The sequence below is a fragment of the Sturnus vulgaris genome, chromosome 2, assembly GCF_052056855.1.
Source record: "Sturnus vulgaris isolate bStuVul1 chromosome 2, bStuVul1.hap1, whole genome shotgun sequence".
NCBI classification, from domain to species: domain Eukaryota; kingdom Metazoa; phylum Chordata; class Aves; order Passeriformes; family Sturnidae; genus Sturnus; species Sturnus vulgaris.
In genome coordinates, this window is record NC_142244.1 from 92,416,858 (window position 1) to 92,437,947 (window position 21,090).

Genomic DNA, 21,090 nt, shown 5'->3' on the forward strand with positions numbered 1-21,090 from the left:
CAGCCATGAAGAAGACACATATCCTGGGTCTTTGTACCTTCTTTTCCTTCAGTTAGAAAAGTTGTTCTGTACTTTAGCAATTGACTAATCCAGATTTCCAAGACAATTGGGGAAAAAACACTGGCCCAAAAAACTCCGATCCAAACAGAGCAACAAAAAAAAGAAAAGCCAAATCTACCTCTTGTGTATTAATTTTGTCCTAGTCACTCTGTTCTTAAATAACACAGCACACTGGAGTAATTAGGAACTTCGTGTGTATGGTGTAATTGGGAGGGAGGAAACCACCTGAAGCAAGCATAGCCTCCTTCACTGAAAACTGGTGGTGTTAGAGCTGACTTTAAGGCTTACCATCTGTGGTGCACCTAGGGTAGTACAAAGTAGTGTTTGTAGTCAATAATTTGATTAAGCTCTGTGTTTTTCTTGCCGTATCTTTCCTTTGTTACTGATTTTTACTAACTTACCTTTGTTCCTCAGTAGTATAATGGCTGTTACATTGCGTTTTGTAAAAATATTCTTAGTCTGTTAATCTTGCGTGAGCATTTGAAGCAGTACAGAATGGATAAGCAGTATTTAATACCCAAGTAGGTTTTATTTTTCTCCGCTAACATTGACCATGTTGGGTTTTCTGCTTCTAATTTATTAAGAGTGTTTTGAGATGCTCATATCTGAAACACTTCCAGATCATGGCAATGCTAACAGCCATTATAGTCTTGTCCAGTACTTGAAAAATTGTTTTAACTGTTTTCTGGAAACATGCTCCTGAGTGGAGATTGTATAGTAATCTATAGGTATTAGAATTTCTGTAGTGTCTTCTATTTTTGGAGAGCCCCTTAAACAGTATTTTCCTTTCTGATAAGGAAAAGAAAGAATCAATAATACCTCCTGTATGTCTCTAAATCTGCAGTAGTGAACAGATTTATTCATGTCGTTCAGGGCAATAGTTTTAAAAGTGGCTATGACAAAATGTGATGAAAAAGACTAAGTATCTAGGTAATATTTACTTCCATAAACTTGAGAGCTATGGGAGTTTGAGGTGATCATACTTTCTAGTAACTTGAGTTTAAGCAATAGAAGCAGTATTTATCATTGACTTATGAAGTTACTTACTTAATTCACAGTTCAATAGCACAAACCAAAGTCAGGGGCTATAGCTTTTACCAGGACTCTGTTTAGAATACGTCTTCTCTGCATTTTAGTTTTGATCGTACACTTCAGTCAATAAAACCATATGTGAATGTGGCTGATGAATTGTCTCGTACCTATGTGGAAATGAAAGGACAGCTGTACATGCATGCTGGAGCTTTGCTGCTGAAAATAGCCCAAGACAATGAATCACAGTGGAGAGCTATGTGTGAACTAGCAGCATTGTGTTATCTCCTGAGTTTCCAGGTAAATGATTTTTCAGTCTAAGCCTTTAGTTGATGCTTTTCTTGAAATTTTCTAGCTGTGCATGTGTTGAATTCCTCTGTTCCTGAGATGAACTAGTGTTTGTATATCTAAAGGAGAACTGTCCTCACCCTCCAAATCCTCCACTTTCACAATTATTTAAAAGTTTCAAATGACACAAACTGGGTAAAAGTATACCTTCAACTGTTCCCTTGCCAGACTTACCTATTCTTAAGCATTAGTGCATTTATTTCCTGCATATATTTCCTTCTTCATAATACAGTAAATAGACATATTGAGTGTTACTCCTATAGGCAGGGAAGGAGAGCAATTGAATAGTATATGGGAACTATTCAAATTGAAAAAGTCATGTTTTTTTGCCTTATGAATCTCTGCCTTGACTGTCCTTTTTTATAGCATTGCTTGCACAGCAGGTGTTACTTGCTTGTATGTACACTTAATGTTACTTTTAATAGCTATACTTGCACATCTGTGTGCTTTAGGTGAGTTCACTGCTCTCTTTGCCCATCCCACACAGAACCACAACTCAGTGTATGTACTTTCTGAATGAATGCTGGTTTTCCTATAGCTTCTTAATGCTAAAAAGAAGCTTGTTTCCGAAGATTCATTTAAATATCCTGCTCTTACTGTGAAAAACCTGTAACAATTTTTCTCCTTACTTCACCAGGTTCCTAAACCAAAGTCAAAACTCATAAAAGGGGATCAAACCGGACAAGATATGCTAGAAATGTTGGCCTGTGATCGAAAAAGCCAGTCTGGTAATAAAATAACTGCATAGTTCCATTTTAGTGCTGCACATTTACTGTAAAGGCCAAGATTTGTTAAAGAACACTTATGTGTGTCTTGTTACATTATCACTCCAATATATAATAAAACACTAGAGATTATGACTACATATGTAAAATAAAATAGTAGTTTGGTTCTGACACCTAAAGCTATTTTCTCTTCTTAAGCATGCTGGTAGAGTGTGTTCTCTTTGTTTCAATAGTGGTTGGGTTTTTTCCTCCTTTTTGACTTCCTAGCATGCTAAGATAGAATTTAGCTTTTATTGTCTGTTAAGTCTACTGGAAATGGCTTCTTCCTGCTGATGCTATTTGGCAAGTATTGTTAGCCCCAAGAGGGAAAGAAAATACTAGTTTGTTTCCCTGATCTTTTCATCCTTTCACTTGTTCATCTTTGTTCTTTTTGCTGCCAAGTATAGGCAGTGTTTCAGTCTACAAAATTCTTAGAGGGCCTAGATGAAAACAGATGAATCTGTTAGATAGACTTCAGGTTCATTTACTTCAGAATGGATTACATTAATGCAGAGTTCTGCTTGTATTGCAGCTATTTCTTTTAAGGTCATTTGCAATGCCCTTAGAATAGTCATGGGAGGGCTTTGCTTTCCTAAAGAACTGGATTTACACATTTTTTTGGATTGTTGTCACTAAAAGCTTGGCAAGCCTATGTGCTGAAACACTGACCTGAACAGTCTGTAGGTTTCATAAGGGGAAATCCTGATTCCCATCCAGCCTTCAGTAGCAAAGAGCAGTCCAGCATAGCAAATACTACTTTCCTTGTGTTTGCTGCTTTATTTATATGAAGTGATATTTTTGTTTTCTAGGTCATATGCTGCTGAACCTCAGTCATGGCAAGCAAGACTTCTTTAAAGAGATTGTGGAGTCATTTGCAAACAAGAGTGGCTCATTTGCATTGTTTGATAGCCTGTTTGAGAGTGGAGCTTCTAGGGAGAGGTCTTTTATCGGCACAGATGATATTGGAAATGTCAGTGCACAAGCACCAGTGCAAGTGGAACTTCACAAATATGATATTGGTAAGCATTGTTACTTTCTGAAACTCAACACAGCTTTGTGTACCAGAAACCTCTTCTGCAAGTACTTGTGGAAGAGGTACTGGTACACAAACACTTGTACTGCAACAACAGACAAATACTGGAATAGCTGTCCAAAGTTGCCTTAATGTCACAGGAAAGACTTACTCTTTATTGCAATGTAAAGAAGTGCTTCTTCAGTAATTCCTTAAGGATTTTTTTGAAAAGTAAATAGGTTTGCTAAAAGTAATTATCTATTGGACTGAATAAGGTGAGAATGGAAATGAGTCATCCCCTCAGAAGCTTAAGCAGTTGCTGGCTTTAAGCATTTAGATGAAATTGGTATGTTTTTGGCTGTACTGAAGTTGGTAACCCTTCATAAGTGAAACCTGGAATCTTGATTCTCATTGGTCTGTAAAGTATCTTTGGCCATTTTGACAGAGGGAATGTGAACCCCATCTTTGATCAGATAGTAATATTGAGGGCTTGCAGGAAGCTGACATTTGCATCCAACCTTTTTTTGCTTAGGTGCCATTCGATTGCACAATGGCAGTCTCCAGCACCTCGTGTGGCTTGGCTTGCAGTGGAACTCTATGTCAGTCTTACCCCCCATGCGCAAGTGGTTAAAGCAGCTTTTTCACCTGCCCCAAGAAACATCAAGACTTGAGACAGATGCTCCTGAATCTATTTGCCTGTTAGACCTTGAAGTAAGTGAACTTTCAAGTTTTTTAAGGTAAGATACAAATTTAGTTTTTTGGTAATTAATAACTTTAATTTTTTTTTTAAACAGGTATTCCTACTTGGGGTGGTATTCACTAGCAACTTACAATTGCAAGAGAAATTTAATTCTCACTACAGTGCACATCAGCCTCAATTCTTACCATTGCCAATATGCAAACAACTCTATACTGAAAAGCAAAGATCCTGGTGGGATGCTGTTCGTACTCTTCTTCAGAGAAAATCAGTGTAAGGCTTTTTCAGTTTGGAAATGTTTGATCAAGCCTTTAGGGAGCATCTGTTACAGCAGCTTGGATTGTACCTATAGATTCTTGTAAAATTAATTTTTTTTTACATTTTTCACGTTGAAGCTTTGTTATAGTAGAGACTTGATATGCTTGAAAGATTTCTATAAATGGAATTTTTATTTCTAACAATGCATTTCTAAACTAGAGGAAAATTAGGACTTAAGCTGCAGGCTGTATTCATCAGGTGAATGGTATGTGAACAGATGAAAACCAGAAAATACTAATCAAGGAACGTTTCTTCTGATATTCAGACCAGGAACAGCAGCAAAACTGAGGCTTATTGTACAGCATGGCATAAGTACTCTGCGAACACTGGAGAAGCATGGCCTTCAACCTGCCTTAATCATACACTGGGCAAAAAGCTTGCAGAAAACAGTAAGCTGAGATTATTTTTAAATACATGGAAGCCAAAGTGTTTTTCTTTATTTTCTAAATTATGAACAGACTCAGGGGATGTGGGATCTGATGAATGTGTATTATTAATTACAGCTGATTATTTTATCAGGCAAATTTGTTGTTCTAGTTGCTCCAAGAAAATAGAAGGATATGGAGGAATAGCATTTTGACTTGAATTTGTTGAAATAACATATGCATCTATTCCCTTTTCTTCACCAGGGAATTAACCTTAACTCCTTCTATGACCAGAAGGAATATATTGGACGAAGTGTCTACTACTGGAAGAAAGTTCTGCCTATGCTGGAAACTATCAAAAAGAAGAGGAGTATTTCTGAACCTACTGATCCTCTCTTCAAACACTTCCATAGTGTAGATATTCAGGTACAGATCGATTGAGCCAAGGATGAAGAGAAGGGTCTGTGTCAGAAACGTACATAGTTGTGGGATTTTTGTCTACATTGTACTATTCTATGTTGTTACTACTGTGAAACTCTTCAAGGTGAGGTTTGGTAATAGCATTATATAAAGGGAGAAATTCTCTCCTTTTAACTTTGGACTTACCTTTAAAATGGTGTTCATGATTTGAAGGCACTGAACACCCTCAGTACCAACTTCCTTGAAAAAGAATTATCCCTGTATTATGGGAATGTTGTTCCATTGTTAAGTATAAGTTTTCCTTCACTTTATTTTGTAGGTCTTTCAGGTTGCAGCATATGAAGAAGAGGCACAGATAGCATTTGCTATGTTGGATGCAGTTGATGGCAAAACTGATGATGCTTTATCAGCATTTGAAGCTATTGACAATGTGGTGTCATACTGGAATCTTGCTGTGGTAAGTTTGTAAGTTGCATTACCCAGAAATGCTTCTCTTTATTCAGTTTCCTTCTGACTAATACTATTCACTCGGCATCCCACTCTAGATTTTTCAAAGAAAAGCAGAAGAGATTGAAAATGATGTCATGCTGCCAGAAGAACATGAGGAGCATAAAACTTATCTTCTTAAAGCCAAGTACTATCTAATGAAAATTATTGCAGAAAGCTCCTCAGATATGTCAGTGTCTGAGAAAGTAAGTAATTCTTGCTTTAAAACTTCTTCCAAGGAGCACAGTAGCTTAGGTTACTGTTTGGAAAATGTAATCCTTTGCATTCAAGTTAGGTGGTTGTTTTTTGTTTTTTTGGTTTTTTTTAGACCAGCTTTGTCTTAAGGCAGGTTAAATCCTGGGTAACTTCTGTAACCTACCAGATCATGTGGTATCCTGGCTACCTTGTGGATGATTAGCTTTTGCCACTGTCTTTTAGTTTGATAGTCTGAAAAAAATCGTTTGTGTGAGTTGTTTTCTTATGTGAATTGTAACAAGTTAAGATCTTTGCTGAAAAAAAACCCTAGTATTTATGTAATGAAAGACTTGTGAATTGCTCAGCCAGAATTCTCAATGTAGTTTGTCTTGCTCTGAGGGAGAACTGCAGTCATGACTCATGTTTCAAAAACTTTCTAGTTGCCAGTGTCTCTTGAAACTGTGAGAGAAGTGTTAGATACAGTGATCCAGGAACTTGGTGAGAATGGTGAAGAGGGAAGTCTTTCCTTCAGAAATGGTCTGACACGAACTGTAGATTCAGCAATGAAACATTCCACTCCGTCACCAACTAAGTTCTCTTTTTCGCCAACTAAGACCTACAAGGTATGTTAACTAGCTATTATTTCAGGAAATTGTGAGCTTGTAAGAAAGATTCAAATAAATCAATTAACTTTTCTTTTCTTAGTTTTCTCCGAAAACTCCCCCTCAGTGGGCAGAAGACCATAAATCTATACTTCAAATGATTTGTCAACAAGTGGAAGCTTTAAAGGTAAAAATTCTGTCACCATATTCAGTAAAGAGCTTGTTGGCCTTTTAGTTATGGTAAGGATCTAGTGGTAAGACCATGGGCTAACTTAGAGTTCCTAGAATTACTTTCTGTAAATAGCTGCCTAAAATGAGTACCAGAGTAAGTCCTTTTGCTTAAAAGCTCCTCTTTGGGACTTGGACAGGAGTGCTGAGGCAGCCCATCTAAGGAACTCTTTATATGTAGATAAGAATTCTGCTTTTATCAGCTTGGTTCTCATCCGCTTGGTTCTGGGTTTTTTACGGGCTTGTTCTGCCTTTAGACCACAATGGAAGTACTTTGTACTCCATGGGCATGTCTTGAATGATCTGGCAGGTACTTCTTGGTTTGTGTTTTTTTTCTTTTTTTTTAATTAGTCCCACCCCCTCAATTGAACATGCTTTTGAATAGCAAAAGGGTGGGAATCCTGCCTTACATTTTCTTCAAGTGCCTGTGCAGTAGCTACTTACACTCTTGCTTGGCACCCTGTCTTGACAGAATGAAATGCAAGAAATGAAACTTAATAATTCCAACACAAATGCATCTCATCGGTGGCCTGCTGAAAACTATGGAACTGATGCAATGCCAGACAGTTACCAGAGAGCACAAAATCTTCATGAAGCCCCATTAACAGGCAAGTTGCTACAGAATTTTTGTCTAAATGCTTAGCTAAATCAAGTAAGACTTTTGAAAATAATGCTAAAATGTTTTAATGATTCACAGTTAATAACTGATTGCTGGAAAGAGTATATAGAAAACAAGAAAAGAGAAGTGTTAATTGTTTTCCTGGTGTTCCTTTTTAGTTGCTACTACTGGCCCATCTGTGTTCTACAGCCAGTCACCTGCCTATAACTCTCAGTATCTTCTGGGAACTGCTGCAACCAATGTAACACCAGCAAAGGTGAGAATAAATTTATTTCTCTAAATTGTTTCCAATGATCTCCTGAAAATGACTGACTGGTTTTGATTCTGTACACAGCTAGATGTAATTACAGTTCCTTACGCAGAATTTGGTGAACTTAAACAGCTAGCGATGAAATGATAATTTTTCTACTTGCTTAACATTTGGGATATGGAGTTTGGGAGGAAAAGCTAGAAAAATATGTTTTGTGTGTGTACATTTCTCCTACAGGTTTGAATGATAGCACTTAACTATTTCCCCCCTTAATTGTGTGGCAAAAGAAAATGGGGTTTTCAAAGATTTTTTTCATTAAAAACCCACTCAAACTCACCCCTTTTTCAATGCTTGTTCTCAAATGCCTGTCAAGTTTTAAACTAAGGCAAAACTAGTTTAGGCTTAAACTTGAAAGCATGCCTTTTGTTTAAGGCTGCATATTACATGGGCTTCTGCTCAGTAAGATTTTTGTCCTCTTTATTATCACAGTTAAGCAGAGCACTTGTTTTCTGCTTTTTCTTTAGCCTCCAGTCTATGGCATGAACCGACTTACGCCTCAGCCACATATATATTCCTATCAACCACCACCCATGCATACACCACCTCTGCAAAACACTTCTGGGTGTATGTTTTCCCAAGAAATGTATGGTCCACCTCTGCGTTTTGATTCTTCTAGTACTGCACTCATTTCTCCTCGTACAGCTGATGACTATTACAACTACAGTGTTCCACAGGCAAGCACCAATCCAACACTGCCTAAACCGGGGTATTTCACAAACCGTTCAGTCACACCACCCACTTTAAAGCCTGCAGAACCAAAAGCAATGCCTAAATTTGGACAGCAGGGAACAGCAGAAGGATCAAAAACGCCTCTGCCAACACCAGCACAGCCAAGTCAGCCAACAACTTTTAAATTTAAACCTAATTTCAAGTCCAATGATGGGGACTTTACTTTTTCTTCTCCCCCTCAAGTTGCACCTCAGCCGCTTAATGCACCTTTTAATAGTAGAGAAAGCCTTTTGGATCTTCTAACATCTGATAAACCTTTACAGGATGATAGGTACATGGAACAAAAGCCAGTTAACGATCCCACAAGCAGTTCAAGAAATGTCTTCAATTTTAGCAATAAACATATTCCTGGCATTTCTCTTCGAGAAAACACAGGACAAAATGCACACAAAAACCTGGGTTTTGACAAGAATGATACATTTATTGTTCAAGAGCCAAGCAAGCCTGTATTTATGGCTTCAAATTCAGATTTGGCCAATAGAAGTCATGAAACAGAAGGAGGAAGTACCCATGGAGATGAGGATGATGATGGTCCTCATTTTGATCCTGTGGTACCACTTCCTGATAAGATTGAAGTAAAGACGGGTGAGGAAGATGAAGAAGAATTCTTCTGCAACAGAGCCAAGCTCTTTCGTTTTGATGCAGAATCTAAAGAATGGAAAGAGAGGGGTATTGGAAATGTGAAAATACTGAAACATAAAGTATCTGGCAAATTTCGTCTCTTAATGAGACGGGACCAAGTGCTGAAAATCTGTGCAAATCACTACATAAATACTGATATGAAATTAACTCCAAATGCTGCATCAGATAAGTCATTTGTATGGCATGCTTTAGACTATGCAGATGAATTGCCAAAACCAGAACAGCTTGCAATTAGATTTAAAACACCTGAAGAAGCAATGCTTTTCAAAAAAAAGTTTGAAGAGGCACAGAATATTTTAAAATCCTTGGGATCGAATACTTGCACATCTGTGTCTCAGAGCAGTGGGACTGCAAAAGAAACAGCAAATCAGGATGTCAAGGAGCCCAACAGAACCACTTCTGGGACCATGAACTTGGGCTTTCAGTTTCCAAAAGAGGAAGCAAGCAGTGAACCTGACAGCAAAGGTGCCCTTACAGCTACATCCACTGCATCTAGCACTACTATTTCATTTGGAAAGGATGCTCAGCAAGCCTGTTCCTCCGGTGGGTTTGGGCAGCATCTCTTGAAGAAGGATCAGTGGGAGTGTCAAGTATGTTTGGTTCCAAATGAAGCAACTGTAAAGAATTGTGTATCATGTCAAAGTCCAAATCCAGGTATGTGGGAAACACATGGCACCCCATTAACTGGCTCTGCAAGTTTGAAAGCGAGTGGTAACACAGTGCAGGACAAGTTTGGATCTGCTTTTGCTAAAAAGGAAGGTCAGTGGGACTGCTCTGTATGCCAAGGCCAAAATGAAGCAAAAGATGTGAACTGCTGTTCCTGTCAGAGTCCAAAACCTCAAAATCAACCAAATACATCCACACCTTCTCTTCAGGCATCTGCTCCTCTAGGGTTTGGTTCCATTGCTGATACAAGTAAGCCACAGAAAAATGGGTTTGAAGGGCTTTTTGCTAAAAAGGAAGGTCAGTGGGATTGTAGTATTTGTCTTGTGAGGAATGAAGCTTCTTCACTAGCCTGCATAGCCTGCAAAACACCAAATCCATCTGGTAAGCCAGCTGGTGATACTTTGCCGGCTCCTGCTTTTGGCTTGAAAAGTAAATTACCTGAACTTGGAGGACAGTTGGGAACAGGCTTTAAGTTTGGTCTTGAGCAAGGCAAGACACCACCATTTACGTTTCAGATTTCTTCTGATGCTGATAAGTCTGCAAAGGAAGGATATAGCTTTTCAATGCCAATGCCTGCAGGTGGATTTAAATTTGGGATACAGGAGTCTAGTAAAAACACCACTAAGAAAGATGAGCCATCCAAAGAGCATACAACTGGTTTCTTAAAAAGCATTGATGAAAAAGACAAAAAGGAATTGCCTTCAGACACTGGAATTGGATTCCAACTTCAAGAAGCAGCAGACAAGGAGAAAATTGACTTTGTTTTTGGGCAAAATAGCAGCACTTCTACTTTTGCTGAGCTTGCAAAAAGTCCTCCTAGGGAAGGCTTTCAATTTGGCAAAAAGGACCCTAACTTCAAAGGCTTTTCAGGTGCAGGTGAAAAGCTGTTTTCTTCACAAAATTCTAAAACAGATCAGAAAGCAAACACTTCTGCTGACCTTGGTGAGAAGGATGATGATGTGTATAAGACAGAGGACAGCGATGATATCCATTTTGAACCTATAGTTCAGATGCCTGAAAAAGTAGAACCATTTACAGGAGAAGAGGATGAGAAAGTGTTGTACTCCCAGAGAGTAAAGCTGTTCAGGTTTGATCCAGAAACAAGCCAGTGGAAAGAACGTGGAGTGGGCAACCTGAAGATTCTTAAAAATGAAGTTAATGGCAAAGTAAGAATATTGATGCGGCGTGAGCAGGTACTGAAGGTGTGTGCAAATCACTGGATAACGACGACGATGAACTTGAAACAGCTGTCTGGCTCAGATAAAGCCTGGATGTGGATGGCCAATGACTTTTCTGATGGTGATGCAAAGTTGGAACACCTGGCAGCAAAATTCAAGACACCAGAGCAGGCTGAGGAGTTCAAACAGAAGTTTGAAGAATGTCAGAGGCTACTACTAGATATACCGCTGCAGACACCCCATAAACTTGTTGATACAGGTAGGACAGCTCAGCTTATACAGAGAGCAGAAGAAATGAAGTGCGGCTTAAAAGATCTCAAAACTTTTCTGACAGATGACAAAACTAAACTGTCAGAAGAGGAAAATGTAAGCTCTGTTTGTACCAGCAGTACTTCTGATTTGGTTATAAAGCCACATGCTGAAAGTACAGGGCCCACTCTGGAGTGGGATAACTATGACTTGCGTGAAGAAGCACTGGATGATAGTGTAAGTAGTTCTGTATATGCATCACCTCTTGCAAGTAGCCCTGTAAGGAAAAATCTGTTTAGATTTGGAGAGTCTACCACTGGTTTTAGTTTCAGTTTTAAATCTGCTTTGAGCCCATCCAAATCTCCTGCCAAACAGAATCAGAGTAGAACATCAGTAGGCACAGATGAAGATTCTGATGTTACTCAAGAAGAGGAAAGAGATGGACAGTACTTTGAACCTGTGGTACCTCTGCCTGATCTTGTGGAAGTGACCAGTGGTGAGGAAAATGAGCAAGTTGTCTTCAGTCATAGAGCCAAACTCTACAGATATGACAAAGATGCGAATCAGTGGAAAGAGAGAGGGATTGGGGATATCAAGATATTGCAGAACTATGACAACAAACAAGTTCGTATAGTAATGAGAAGGGACCAGGTACTAAAACTCTGTGCCAATCACAGGATAACACCAGATATGAATATTCAACAAATGAAGGGATCTGATAGAGCCTGGGTGTGGACTGCATGTGACTTTGCAGATGGGGAAAGAAAAGTAGAACTTCTGGCTGTGCGATTCAAGCTGCAGGATGTTGCAGACTCATTTAAGCAAATCTTTGATGAAGCAAAGCATGCCCAAGAGAGAGAGACATTGATAACACCTCTTTCTTCTCGTGCCAATACACCAAAGGAATCTCCATGTGGTAAAAATGCTGTAGCTGTGCTAGAAGAAACAACCAGAGAAAGAACTGATGTCAGCCATGGTGATGATACTTGTGATGCAACTATAGAGGCTGCGGAGGTGTCAAATACTTCTGAAACACCAACAAAAACAGTGGTTTCTCCTCCAAAGTTTGTATTTGGATCTGAATCTGTCAAGAGCATTTTCAGTAATGAAAAGTCAAAGACATTCACATTTGGAAATACTTCAGCCACTGGCTCTCTCTTTGGCTTCAGTTTTAATCCCCCAAGAAAGAGTGAAGGCCATATTCCAACATCTCAGAGCACAGCACAGAAAGAACTGGAAGTCTCTGAACCATCAAAAATCTCCAATGCTACTCAGAAGCCTGTAGACAGCAAGGTAGACAACTTGCCTGCTTCAACACAAGATGGACCATCTAACTTCTCATTTAGAATTCTGGAAAAAGGTGAGTGTCAGTTTTACTAATAATTTATTCAAGTATGCAACTTATTGAGCAGTAAGCTCTGTGCAACTCTTTATTCTCTTGAGAATAGGTAGTTTCTTTCATCTTTTTGATGCAGGTATTCACATGTTCTCCAGAGTTTCAACTAAAGAAGGGAATTTTAAGTCATGATTATTTTGAAATAAAAATGAAAATGTATGATACAGGATGGAAATCTGTTTACTGAGAACAGGATTTTCAGGTAGCATAAACTCTGAAGTACTGCATCTGAATCTTGGATTTAAATGCTCAAAGAATTTGTGGATTTGCTTTTGGGGCTTAAATAGGTAGTTCATGTTGTATATACCTGGGCTTTTGCTCAGAGTGGCAAAGTGTGAGAATAGGTATTGTGGAACTAGTCTGTACGTTTGTTTCACATGTTAAATACCAGCCTCTGCAATTTTGGTTGTGTAGCTCAACATCAGATGTCAGCCTGCTTCCTTAGAAAAGAGATTATGATGGCATACTCAGTTGTATGGTTTCTTTCATAGTTTGAAGATGCACAGGCAGAAGCTGTAGCTGTGACAGGATCACTGTAATGTGCTGAAGTATTTGTGAGAAGGATAGGATTTATGAACACATCCTGTCTATTAGCTAGAGTGCAATAAAGTGACATGGCAGAAGATGACAGCTACAGTCCATTCAGATGGGTTGGATAAGTTTCTGTAGAATTAACATGAAATTTCGTGCTGTGAAATATGACAATGGAGTACTTGCAGAACATAGATAAATCTGTTCTATCCTTTTAAAATTCCAGGTAAACTCTTATATGCCAACAATTTATTTTTTAGGATTTAATTTTAGCCTCTTTAAATCTAATCCCATGGCCTTTTGGACAAGCACATCCTCCTTGCAACCTGATAGTAAAGGTATTTACATACTGCACTGAATGTGTGATAAAAACACTCTTATCAGGCATGGACAATAACCCAGCTGTGTCAAAGCAGTTGGCTCAGTAATCCTTATAATTAACATGCATGCTGAAGGAGAACACTTAAAATTGTGTGTCTGACTACTGTATTTGTCCTGTTAAAGAATGTCTCTAGCCCTTAGTATGTTTACATGAGCCAGCACAATGGATGGCCCTGTTAAAGCTTTTGGCTTCTGTTTGCCTTATTTTTTGAGGATATGTGCCCTGCACTTCTTCCATCACAGTTTTACTCTGTGTGTGTGCGCTGGATCTCTTAAATTCCTTTTTTCTAGAGAAATTACTTTGTTATTTTCAGAGACTATGTCTTGTGGTGCCTGATGTGGTTTACTCTATATCAGTGAAATGTGCCTGATGATCTTGAGACAGCTTATCTATTGAGACAGCTTGAATGTATTTAGCCTTTATGGAAATGTTCTCTTCAGTTTCCTGATTATCAGTCTTAATTGCTGTGCTTCTAAAAATAAAGAGTGCACAGAAATGAGAGCCACCTTCATGTATAATCTGAAGTCCACTGCAGCTACTTAGAAATCTTCTGCCAACTTGTAACCAATTTGTTTACATTCAGACCCTATAAACAAAACTGTTACAGCTTATAGTTTGATTATGTGTTACTACCAGTGCTGCTTGCAAGTATGCTTGCTGTAAGCATGCTCAATTTACACGGTTTTAAAAGTATTTTAAGTAGCCAACTTTTAGTTTGCATAAGACAGGCTTCCAGTATTAGTGTCTTACATTGTTTAAAAGTGTCAAAATGTCACTGTTCTTGACAAAAAAAGCTGTTGGTACTTGAACACTGAATTCCTGTTCTGTGTACATAACCTAAAGTAGTTTGCTCTGTGTTTTCAAGCATCCCTGTGGATGGAGTTTATTAACAGCTCAGTTCTATTTTCATAATATGGTGTCCATAATGTGGAGTGATTAATCACTCTGTGCCAATGCACACATGCAAGAACTTTGCCTACCTCAAATTGATGATGGTTTTATATTGGGGGCATATGGAAAGGGGGATGTATTTAAAGAAACAAAATAAGCCTTTCTGGTACTTAAGACTGTTCTTCACTTCGACTTTTCCAATAATTAGGTTATGTTTATAGTGATTTGTTTACAGTTGATAATTGTCTTCAGTGTAACTTTAGTCTTTGAGCTCTGACTTAATAATAAAGGATTTTGAGTAGCCCTTTCTAAATATATTTTTCAAGCCCATCCAAGTTTTCTCACGGGGAACTTCTTTTGGGAAGTCGCTTCTGAGTTGTGCTAGACCAGCATTAAAAAGAAATTCAACCTCATGGTAGATCTGTACCTCCATGCATTTACATTTTTCTCAGGTCTGGTCATAAACTTCTTCTAAGTTCTTGTTCTGATTTTGGCTGGGATAAAGTTAATTTTTTCTCAGTAGCTGGTACAGTGCTGGGTTTTGGATTCAGTATGAGAACAATGCTGATTACACACTGATGTTTTGATTGCTGCTAAGCTGTGCTTACTGTAACTAAGTGAAGGACTTTTTTTTTTTTTTTTTTTTTTTTTGTCTTATGTTGTGCCATTGAGGAGGTGCACAAATAAAAGCTGGGAGGGAGCTTTGCTGGGACAAGTGACTCAAAGTGGCCAAAGGGATATTCCATACCATAGGACATCATGCCCAGTTTATAAAATGGTGGAGTTACCTGGAGGAGGGGCCAGTAGGAGTATGGGAATGGAGTCTGGCATTGGTCAGCAGATGATGAGCTGTTGTACTGTACATCAGTTGTTTTTTCTTGAGTTTTATTTTTTCCTTTTAATATTATTTATTATATGTCACATCTTTTTCAATTAGTAGTGTTCTCATCTCCACCTACAAATTTTACATGTGATTCTCCTCCATTCTGCTAGGTTACAGGGTGTGAGCCAGCAGCTCTGTGGTGCTTAATTGGCAGGGAGACTTAAACTTGTGAAGCACTGGTGTGCTTTAAGTCATGTCAGTTGCAGGCTGCTGTACCTGTTACATGCATTAGGGTTTAAACTGGTCCTTTCCTTTTATATTCAGAAGCTCTTCATTGATCAATGCATGAGAGGAAATACCAGTATTGTGACTAGCTAGAGAGATTTAGGCCTACCTGGTCAGAATGTCAGTTCAAACAAAAGTGAAAATGCATTACAGCATTGAACTGTTGTGCATGATATTGTCCTGAATTTTGTTTTTTTTCATGTACTAACAATGTTTTGTGTGGATTTTTTACCCAGAGTAGAAAGTTCTATTATCCTAAAACCAAGTCTTTTCAGGCTATGTTGTATGTATGCGTGGCTTTTTGTTTTGTGGCCGCCTGTGAAAATATATCTCAAGTGTTTGCAACAGGAATCGTTGTTGAAGTCTTTTATCACTTTGAGTAGATTGGAACACGCTAGAGTGTTATTCCAGTGTTTGATAGATCAGTTCCATGGAAAACTTTACCTATTGGCTAATCTGAAGTGACCTTAAATGTGTTTCTTATACAGCTGTTTTGCCCAAAGGGTAATGAAAGAGACTGCATGATAAGTCTTTTTAAATGCTGTCAAACCTGGTGAGCAATGAGTATGGTAAAACACTGAAACAGTGTATTTGTTGCCAGGGCTTCTAGTTAGATTTCTACTGCTCAAATTAGAGAAAGCATATGTTTTTACTATTTAACTGACTGATTTCAATGAAGTGTTTCGTTACATTCAAAGATATATTTTTGAAATTTTTCTGATCCTAAGGAAAGCTGTTTTTTGGTGTAGGACTAAATGCTCCACACTTAAATGTCAGGTGAACCTGATGCAAACTTACTCAGTCCAATTAAGACACTTGCTTAACTAACTGGAAAGAATAAAACGTGTGATAATATGCAAGATATCTGCATTTCTTCATAATCTGTGTATTAGATGTACTTCTAATTGTTACATCAGCTAGGGTGAGTGAGTTTTTTGGATAAGATTCTGAGGAGATGTATGAAAACGTCTTTATCCTGTACTCATGATATGAACCTAGAAATTTGCTGCTCAAGAATTTTATCCTACACCTACTTTGTGCGGGCTCAGAAAACTTACTGAGATCTAAAAATCTGAGCAAAAATAATTAGTCTACAAGAATGTGCTGGTTATGGACTTGAGTTACTTTTTAGCTCTGGTGTATAAATGCCTGAAATTATGAACTTATAAGCAAAGGTGGGGCAAAGACTGCAGACATAATACTTGGGAAAAAATATGTGAGTTTGAATCAGTACTTGTGATTTTGCTGTTACTTTACTTCATACTGCTCTTAATCTTCTGGACGATTAAGTAAAAAGTAATGAAAAAACTGCTTTTAAAAAGCAGACTTTAGTGTGTTAGTTGTGTCAGAGGATCAAAGGACAGATCTGTAAACATGTCTCTTCTGTCCTTTTCTCTTCTTGCAGTAAGTTAAATTGTATGATCAGAAAAATCAGTGTTTTTCAGGAGCTGGGTACTAGTTTGGCTTCTAGTTGAATATTTAGGTTTCCTCTGATTACATTATGCCACAGATTTACAAATTTTTTTAATGAAAAGCGCAGCGAGCTTTTGAGACCACCCTTCAGATTCTAACAAACTTAAAACTGGAGAACAGATAATAGGCTGTTAGCAAATAGGCTGAGGTACTAAAGCAGTAATTTTGTTCTTAGAAACAGCTGTTGTGGCTATTGATCTGCTTATGGGGTAATTCTTAAAAATAATTCACACATTTATTTCTTAGACCTTTATCCCCAAACTCCCCTTTTCAAAACACTTAAACCTAAGCAAGCAGAACCCCAACCAAACTATACCTGATGTTTAAATTTTTGTATCTTCCCTCTTTGCTTCCATTCTCTCACAATAAACTCAAATATTTGTTTCCGAAGCTGTTTTGCAGCCATGTGTTTTATCTGCAGTTTGCTCTAGGCTTTACTTTCAGCTTTAACCTTTGCACTGATCATGCACTGTTCTCAATACTGGTGGAAGGAATAACTTAATGTTGAAGGCAAGAAGAGACAAAAAGCTAGATAATAAAACTGATGGTGATATTTCCTTACTGCAAAAGCTGGTTATATACTAGCAATAGTTCTGTTGTTTGACAGTGGAACTAAGAATTACTTTAGTTTTGTAACAGTCAAAAGTTTCAGCAACAGCTATTATGGTAAATTGAGATTAGTTAATAAAAAGCTCAGCTATCCCATAAGTAACTTGGAATTAATTCTATTCAGTTGCTTGGACAAGTTGTTGTATACAACTTCACTTTTTTTGAAGTCTGAAGTTCGCTTGTTGTGCTGGTTTTGCATTAATCAGCGTTTAGAAGAGAGCGTCCACGGAAGTTTTCTCTTTGAGAACTTCTTCTGTGAGTTGATGGGAACAATTGGAGGCTGGTTTGGTTGTTGACAGCCTGGGAAACCAATTGGAGGATTTGGTCAGCTTTTGTGAATTTACATTTTGAAGCAAGCAAACCCTGGGAAAGGTCCTTTTTCTCTGCCAGCAGGAGTGCAGGTAACAGGGCCCGGGCCTGGCTTCCCCGCAGGCCTGCGGGCCCGGCCGCGGGCAGGGCCAGGCCCCTGTCTGGGGAGCTGGCGTGTCCCGGCAGGGAGGAGGGGTGGCCATGGGCAGTGGGTGCTGCTGCTGAGCCCCAGGGACGCTGATTGACATCCTAGCCGTCCCCCCCCACCCTTTCCAGAGCAGCCGCTGCTGTTTTCTGGCTCCCAGCCCTTCCCAGTGTGGCCTGAGTCTTCTGAGATCCTGGCACAGCTCCAGCATGGCCTGGCCGCAGCCTCTTCATCCTCCATGTGAGATTTAAACTCTTCTAGTGCTCAGATAAGACTTTCAGACTTTCAGTCTTCCTTTGAGTGAGAGGATACACTAAAGTCAGTGAAGCAGGAGTCAGGTTTACATGGAAGGAAAATGAGGAGATGCCATGAATTTTGGGCTGAAAATCCTTTTGTAAGCTATAGGAGTGAACTGTACTATTAAAGACTCCTATAAACCACGGAGAAAGACATGAGGGCTTGGAGTGTTCAACTTGTACATTGTGAACAAAGGCACCTGTGTTGAGGACCCTTTGCCCCGAGGGAAGAAGGGGATCTTTGTTCCTGGGGATGAAGCATAAACAGAGAAAGAGATGAAGAGAACCTTTGCTTTTAAACAGTTTATTCTTAAAAGTAAATACCCTATGAGTTTAACATGATTCATAAGCACAGTGTCTAGGAAGGCTGTGAAGATGAGAGGAGTTTTCACAATTGCAGATTCCCGGCCAGCTGTTATTTGTGAAAAGTGAAGCCACAAGAGAACTGTTTTTTCTTGTAGAGAAGTCCCTATAACATAACAAGGGGAGACTCCTCTCCTTAAAGTGAACTGAAAAAGATTATTTTTAAGTTGGTAACTGACTGAAGTGCTTTTCTATGTTCTTCTTAAGAAGAAGAAGGTGTGGGAGAAGAGGAGGGAGTTCTTAAGGTTTTATTCTGAATTTATTATTTGTGTTGTTAATAAAGTTTTCTTTATACCCTTTAGGTTTTAGGCCTGCCTTGCTTTTGCTCCTAATCCTACCTCACAGCAGAAAATGAGTATATTAAAATTAGATAGTCTAAACCCCTACATTAAATTAGTATTTCTGCCTGGTTGTAAACTGAAACAAAGACATTTGTTTACCTCTGTTTGGCACCTCTGTCACTCTTCTCCCTAGCTGTCTCTTACTTGACATGAAGACTTAATTAAATAATCCTTTTAATAATACAAAGATGCAGCCAAGTTTTGTTTTAATGCTTGAATTCTAAAAGCAGTTGAACAGCATGTAAGTTTTGCTGTTCTGTCTTCACATCCTGTAAATTTGATTTTTGTTTCCTGTCTATCAACAGAGCTATGTAGGCCCTTGGAATTTTTTTCTGTAATAATGTGAGGTTAATGTTATTTTCTGTTCTGAAGTTATGCCGTTTTAATGGTTTGTTCAATTTCTGTAAAAAAGCTGAGAAGACCACAGTGTCAGAGGATGATGTTCCATCTGATGAGGTTGAAATAGTTTACGAGTTAACACCTACCCCTGAACAGAGAGCCCTTGCCGATTTCCTCAAGCTCCCTTCGACATTCTTCTGTTACAAGAATAAGCCTGGATATGTGAGTGATGAGGATGATGGTAAGGAATGCAAAAATTTGTTTGTACTGCCTTTTTATGGGGAAAGGGTATAATACACTGCACTAGTGCAGCCCCATCTTGAGCACTGTGTGTGGTTTTGGGTGCCTCTGTGTAAGAAGGACATCAAACTGTTGGAGGGTGAGCAAGATGAAGCCTTGAGTGCCAGACTCAGGAGGAATGGCTGAGGTCACTTGGTTTATTCAGCTGGGAGAAGACAAGGCTGAGGGGTGGCCTCATCACAGTCCAAAACTTCCCCAAGGGCATCAGCAGAGGAGGTACTGATCTCTCTCTGCTGCTCAACTATAGGACACAAGGAAATGGAATGAAGCTGTCAGGGCAGTTCAGATTAGGAAAAGGTTCTTCTCTGAAAGGATGGTCAGGCCCTGGAACAGGCTCCCCAGGACAGTAGTTAGAGCAACACGCCCATCAGAGGCCCAGCAACATCTGGGTGATGCACTTAGTCATATGGCCTGGTTTTAGATAGTCTTGCAAGGAGCAGGGAGATGCAGATGGTGATCTTTATGGGTCCCTTCCAATTTGAGATACTCAGTTAACACTGTTAGAACCATTAGACACTTAAATATTTTTGTTGGGCCAATGAGAAGTAATCCTGTCAATGTCCTTATGGCCACACTTGTACACTTAAGTCTTCAAAACAGGGTAGTATGGCGGAGGCCCAGGAGTGACCAAAGGGTATTTGTTTGGTGTATTATGGGTGTTGACATCTTTATCAAGGCAGTTGGTTAGGTAAGAGGTATTTGAGCAAGAGACCTACTTTAGTAAGTATTTTGAGACAAATGCAAAGTATTTTTTATTAAAAACAATCAATCTCAGGTTCCCTAAATGCTATACTAATGAGTTATTTTTCTTCTAAAGCAAATTCCTAATACTGTTAGTAAACTTACTTTATGTCAAACCTTACTGCATGTAATTAATTGATTTATTCAGCAGCAAATACTTTAAATGGAAGTTTTGAAACATTATGTTCAACAAAAAATGGGAGAAGACAAGCCCCTTCCACAAGTACCTGAGATTGCAAGTTTTCATATAAAAAATCTTCAGTCTTCTTTCCCAATTATGTTTAGAGTGATTAATAAAATCACTCAGTAAGAAATATGTTTTCTAAAAGGAAAACCTGTGCCACATATCTGTAGCAATCTAGGCTGAGGAAAAAGTGTTAAGAGCATTCTGGAGTGCATGTAAGCAACACTAGAAGTGAAAGCTTACTTGTTGACTTGTGTAACTCTTAAAACATAAGCAAAAATTACATATGCCTGCTAGCCTTGTGAGTTGGAAGGGCTTAGCAGACTTTTCAGCCTACTGTGTGCCTGAGAACTTAATCTTGTTTCCTATGTTTAAGATGAAGACTATGAAACAGCTGTTAAGAAACTTAATGGAAGACTCTATCCCAGTGATTCAGAAAAGAAAAAGAAAGGGCAAGGTCCCGTAAAAGGTATGTCTTAAGAGATTTTAATTATTGTACTTCATGTATTGAAACGTGTACTCTGAATCTGAAGGTCACATGGGCAGAGGTTAATTTATGCTTCCTGGGATGATTTTTAGAAGCAAAGATGCTAGGTGCAGAAAACCTGCATCTCAAAGTACAGAGTTTAAGCTCAGTATCTTAAACTGTTAGTTAGCAGTAAAGGGGTACCTGAAAGAGAAATGTACGTTCCAGGTGATCTCTGAACAAGAACATCTAAGTCTCTGCCTATCTTGAGCTCATTCTGAATGTGAAAAATGCAGCGT

The 21,090-nt window shown here is 38.7% G+C and overlaps 1 protein-coding gene across 3 annotated transcripts in view; it reads left to right on the forward strand.

Annotated features, from left to right (window-relative positions):
- The window catches only part of RGPD4 (RANBP2 like and GRIP domain containing 4), a 34,593-nt gene that overhangs the window by 6,171 nt on the left and 7,332 nt on the right, over window positions 1–21,090 (forward strand). For 2 of the 3 annotated variants that reach the window (XM_088160115.1, XM_014885108.2), the window contains exons 7-23: window positions 1,197–1,389; window positions 2,075–2,165; window positions 3,011–3,220; window positions 3,746–3,924; window positions 4,008–4,183; window positions 4,494–4,617; window positions 4,858–5,019; window positions 5,333–5,470; window positions 5,559–5,705; window positions 6,135–6,317; window positions 6,400–6,483; window positions 6,997–7,132; window positions 7,302–7,399; window positions 7,918–12,277; window positions 13,105–13,182; window positions 19,174–19,341; window positions 20,702–20,794. In XM_088160115.1, the coding sequence (XP_088016241.1) occupies window positions 1,197–1,389; window positions 2,075–2,165; window positions 3,011–3,220; window positions 3,746–3,924; window positions 4,008–4,183; window positions 4,494–4,617; window positions 4,858–5,019; window positions 5,333–5,470; window positions 5,559–5,705; window positions 6,135–6,317; window positions 6,400–6,483; window positions 6,997–7,132; window positions 7,302–7,399; window positions 7,918–12,277; window positions 13,105–13,182; window positions 19,174–19,341; window positions 20,702–20,794 (6,620 nt within the window). The remainder of the gene's footprint in view (window positions 1–1,196; window positions 1,390–2,074; window positions 2,166–3,010; window positions 3,221–3,745; window positions 3,925–4,007; window positions 4,184–4,493; window positions 4,618–4,857; window positions 5,020–5,332; window positions 5,471–5,558; window positions 5,706–6,134; window positions 6,318–6,399; window positions 6,484–6,996; window positions 7,133–7,301; window positions 7,400–7,917; window positions 12,278–13,104; window positions 13,183–19,173; window positions 19,342–20,701; window positions 20,795–21,090) is intronic. The other variant, XM_014885109.2, reaches the window with a different exon arrangement.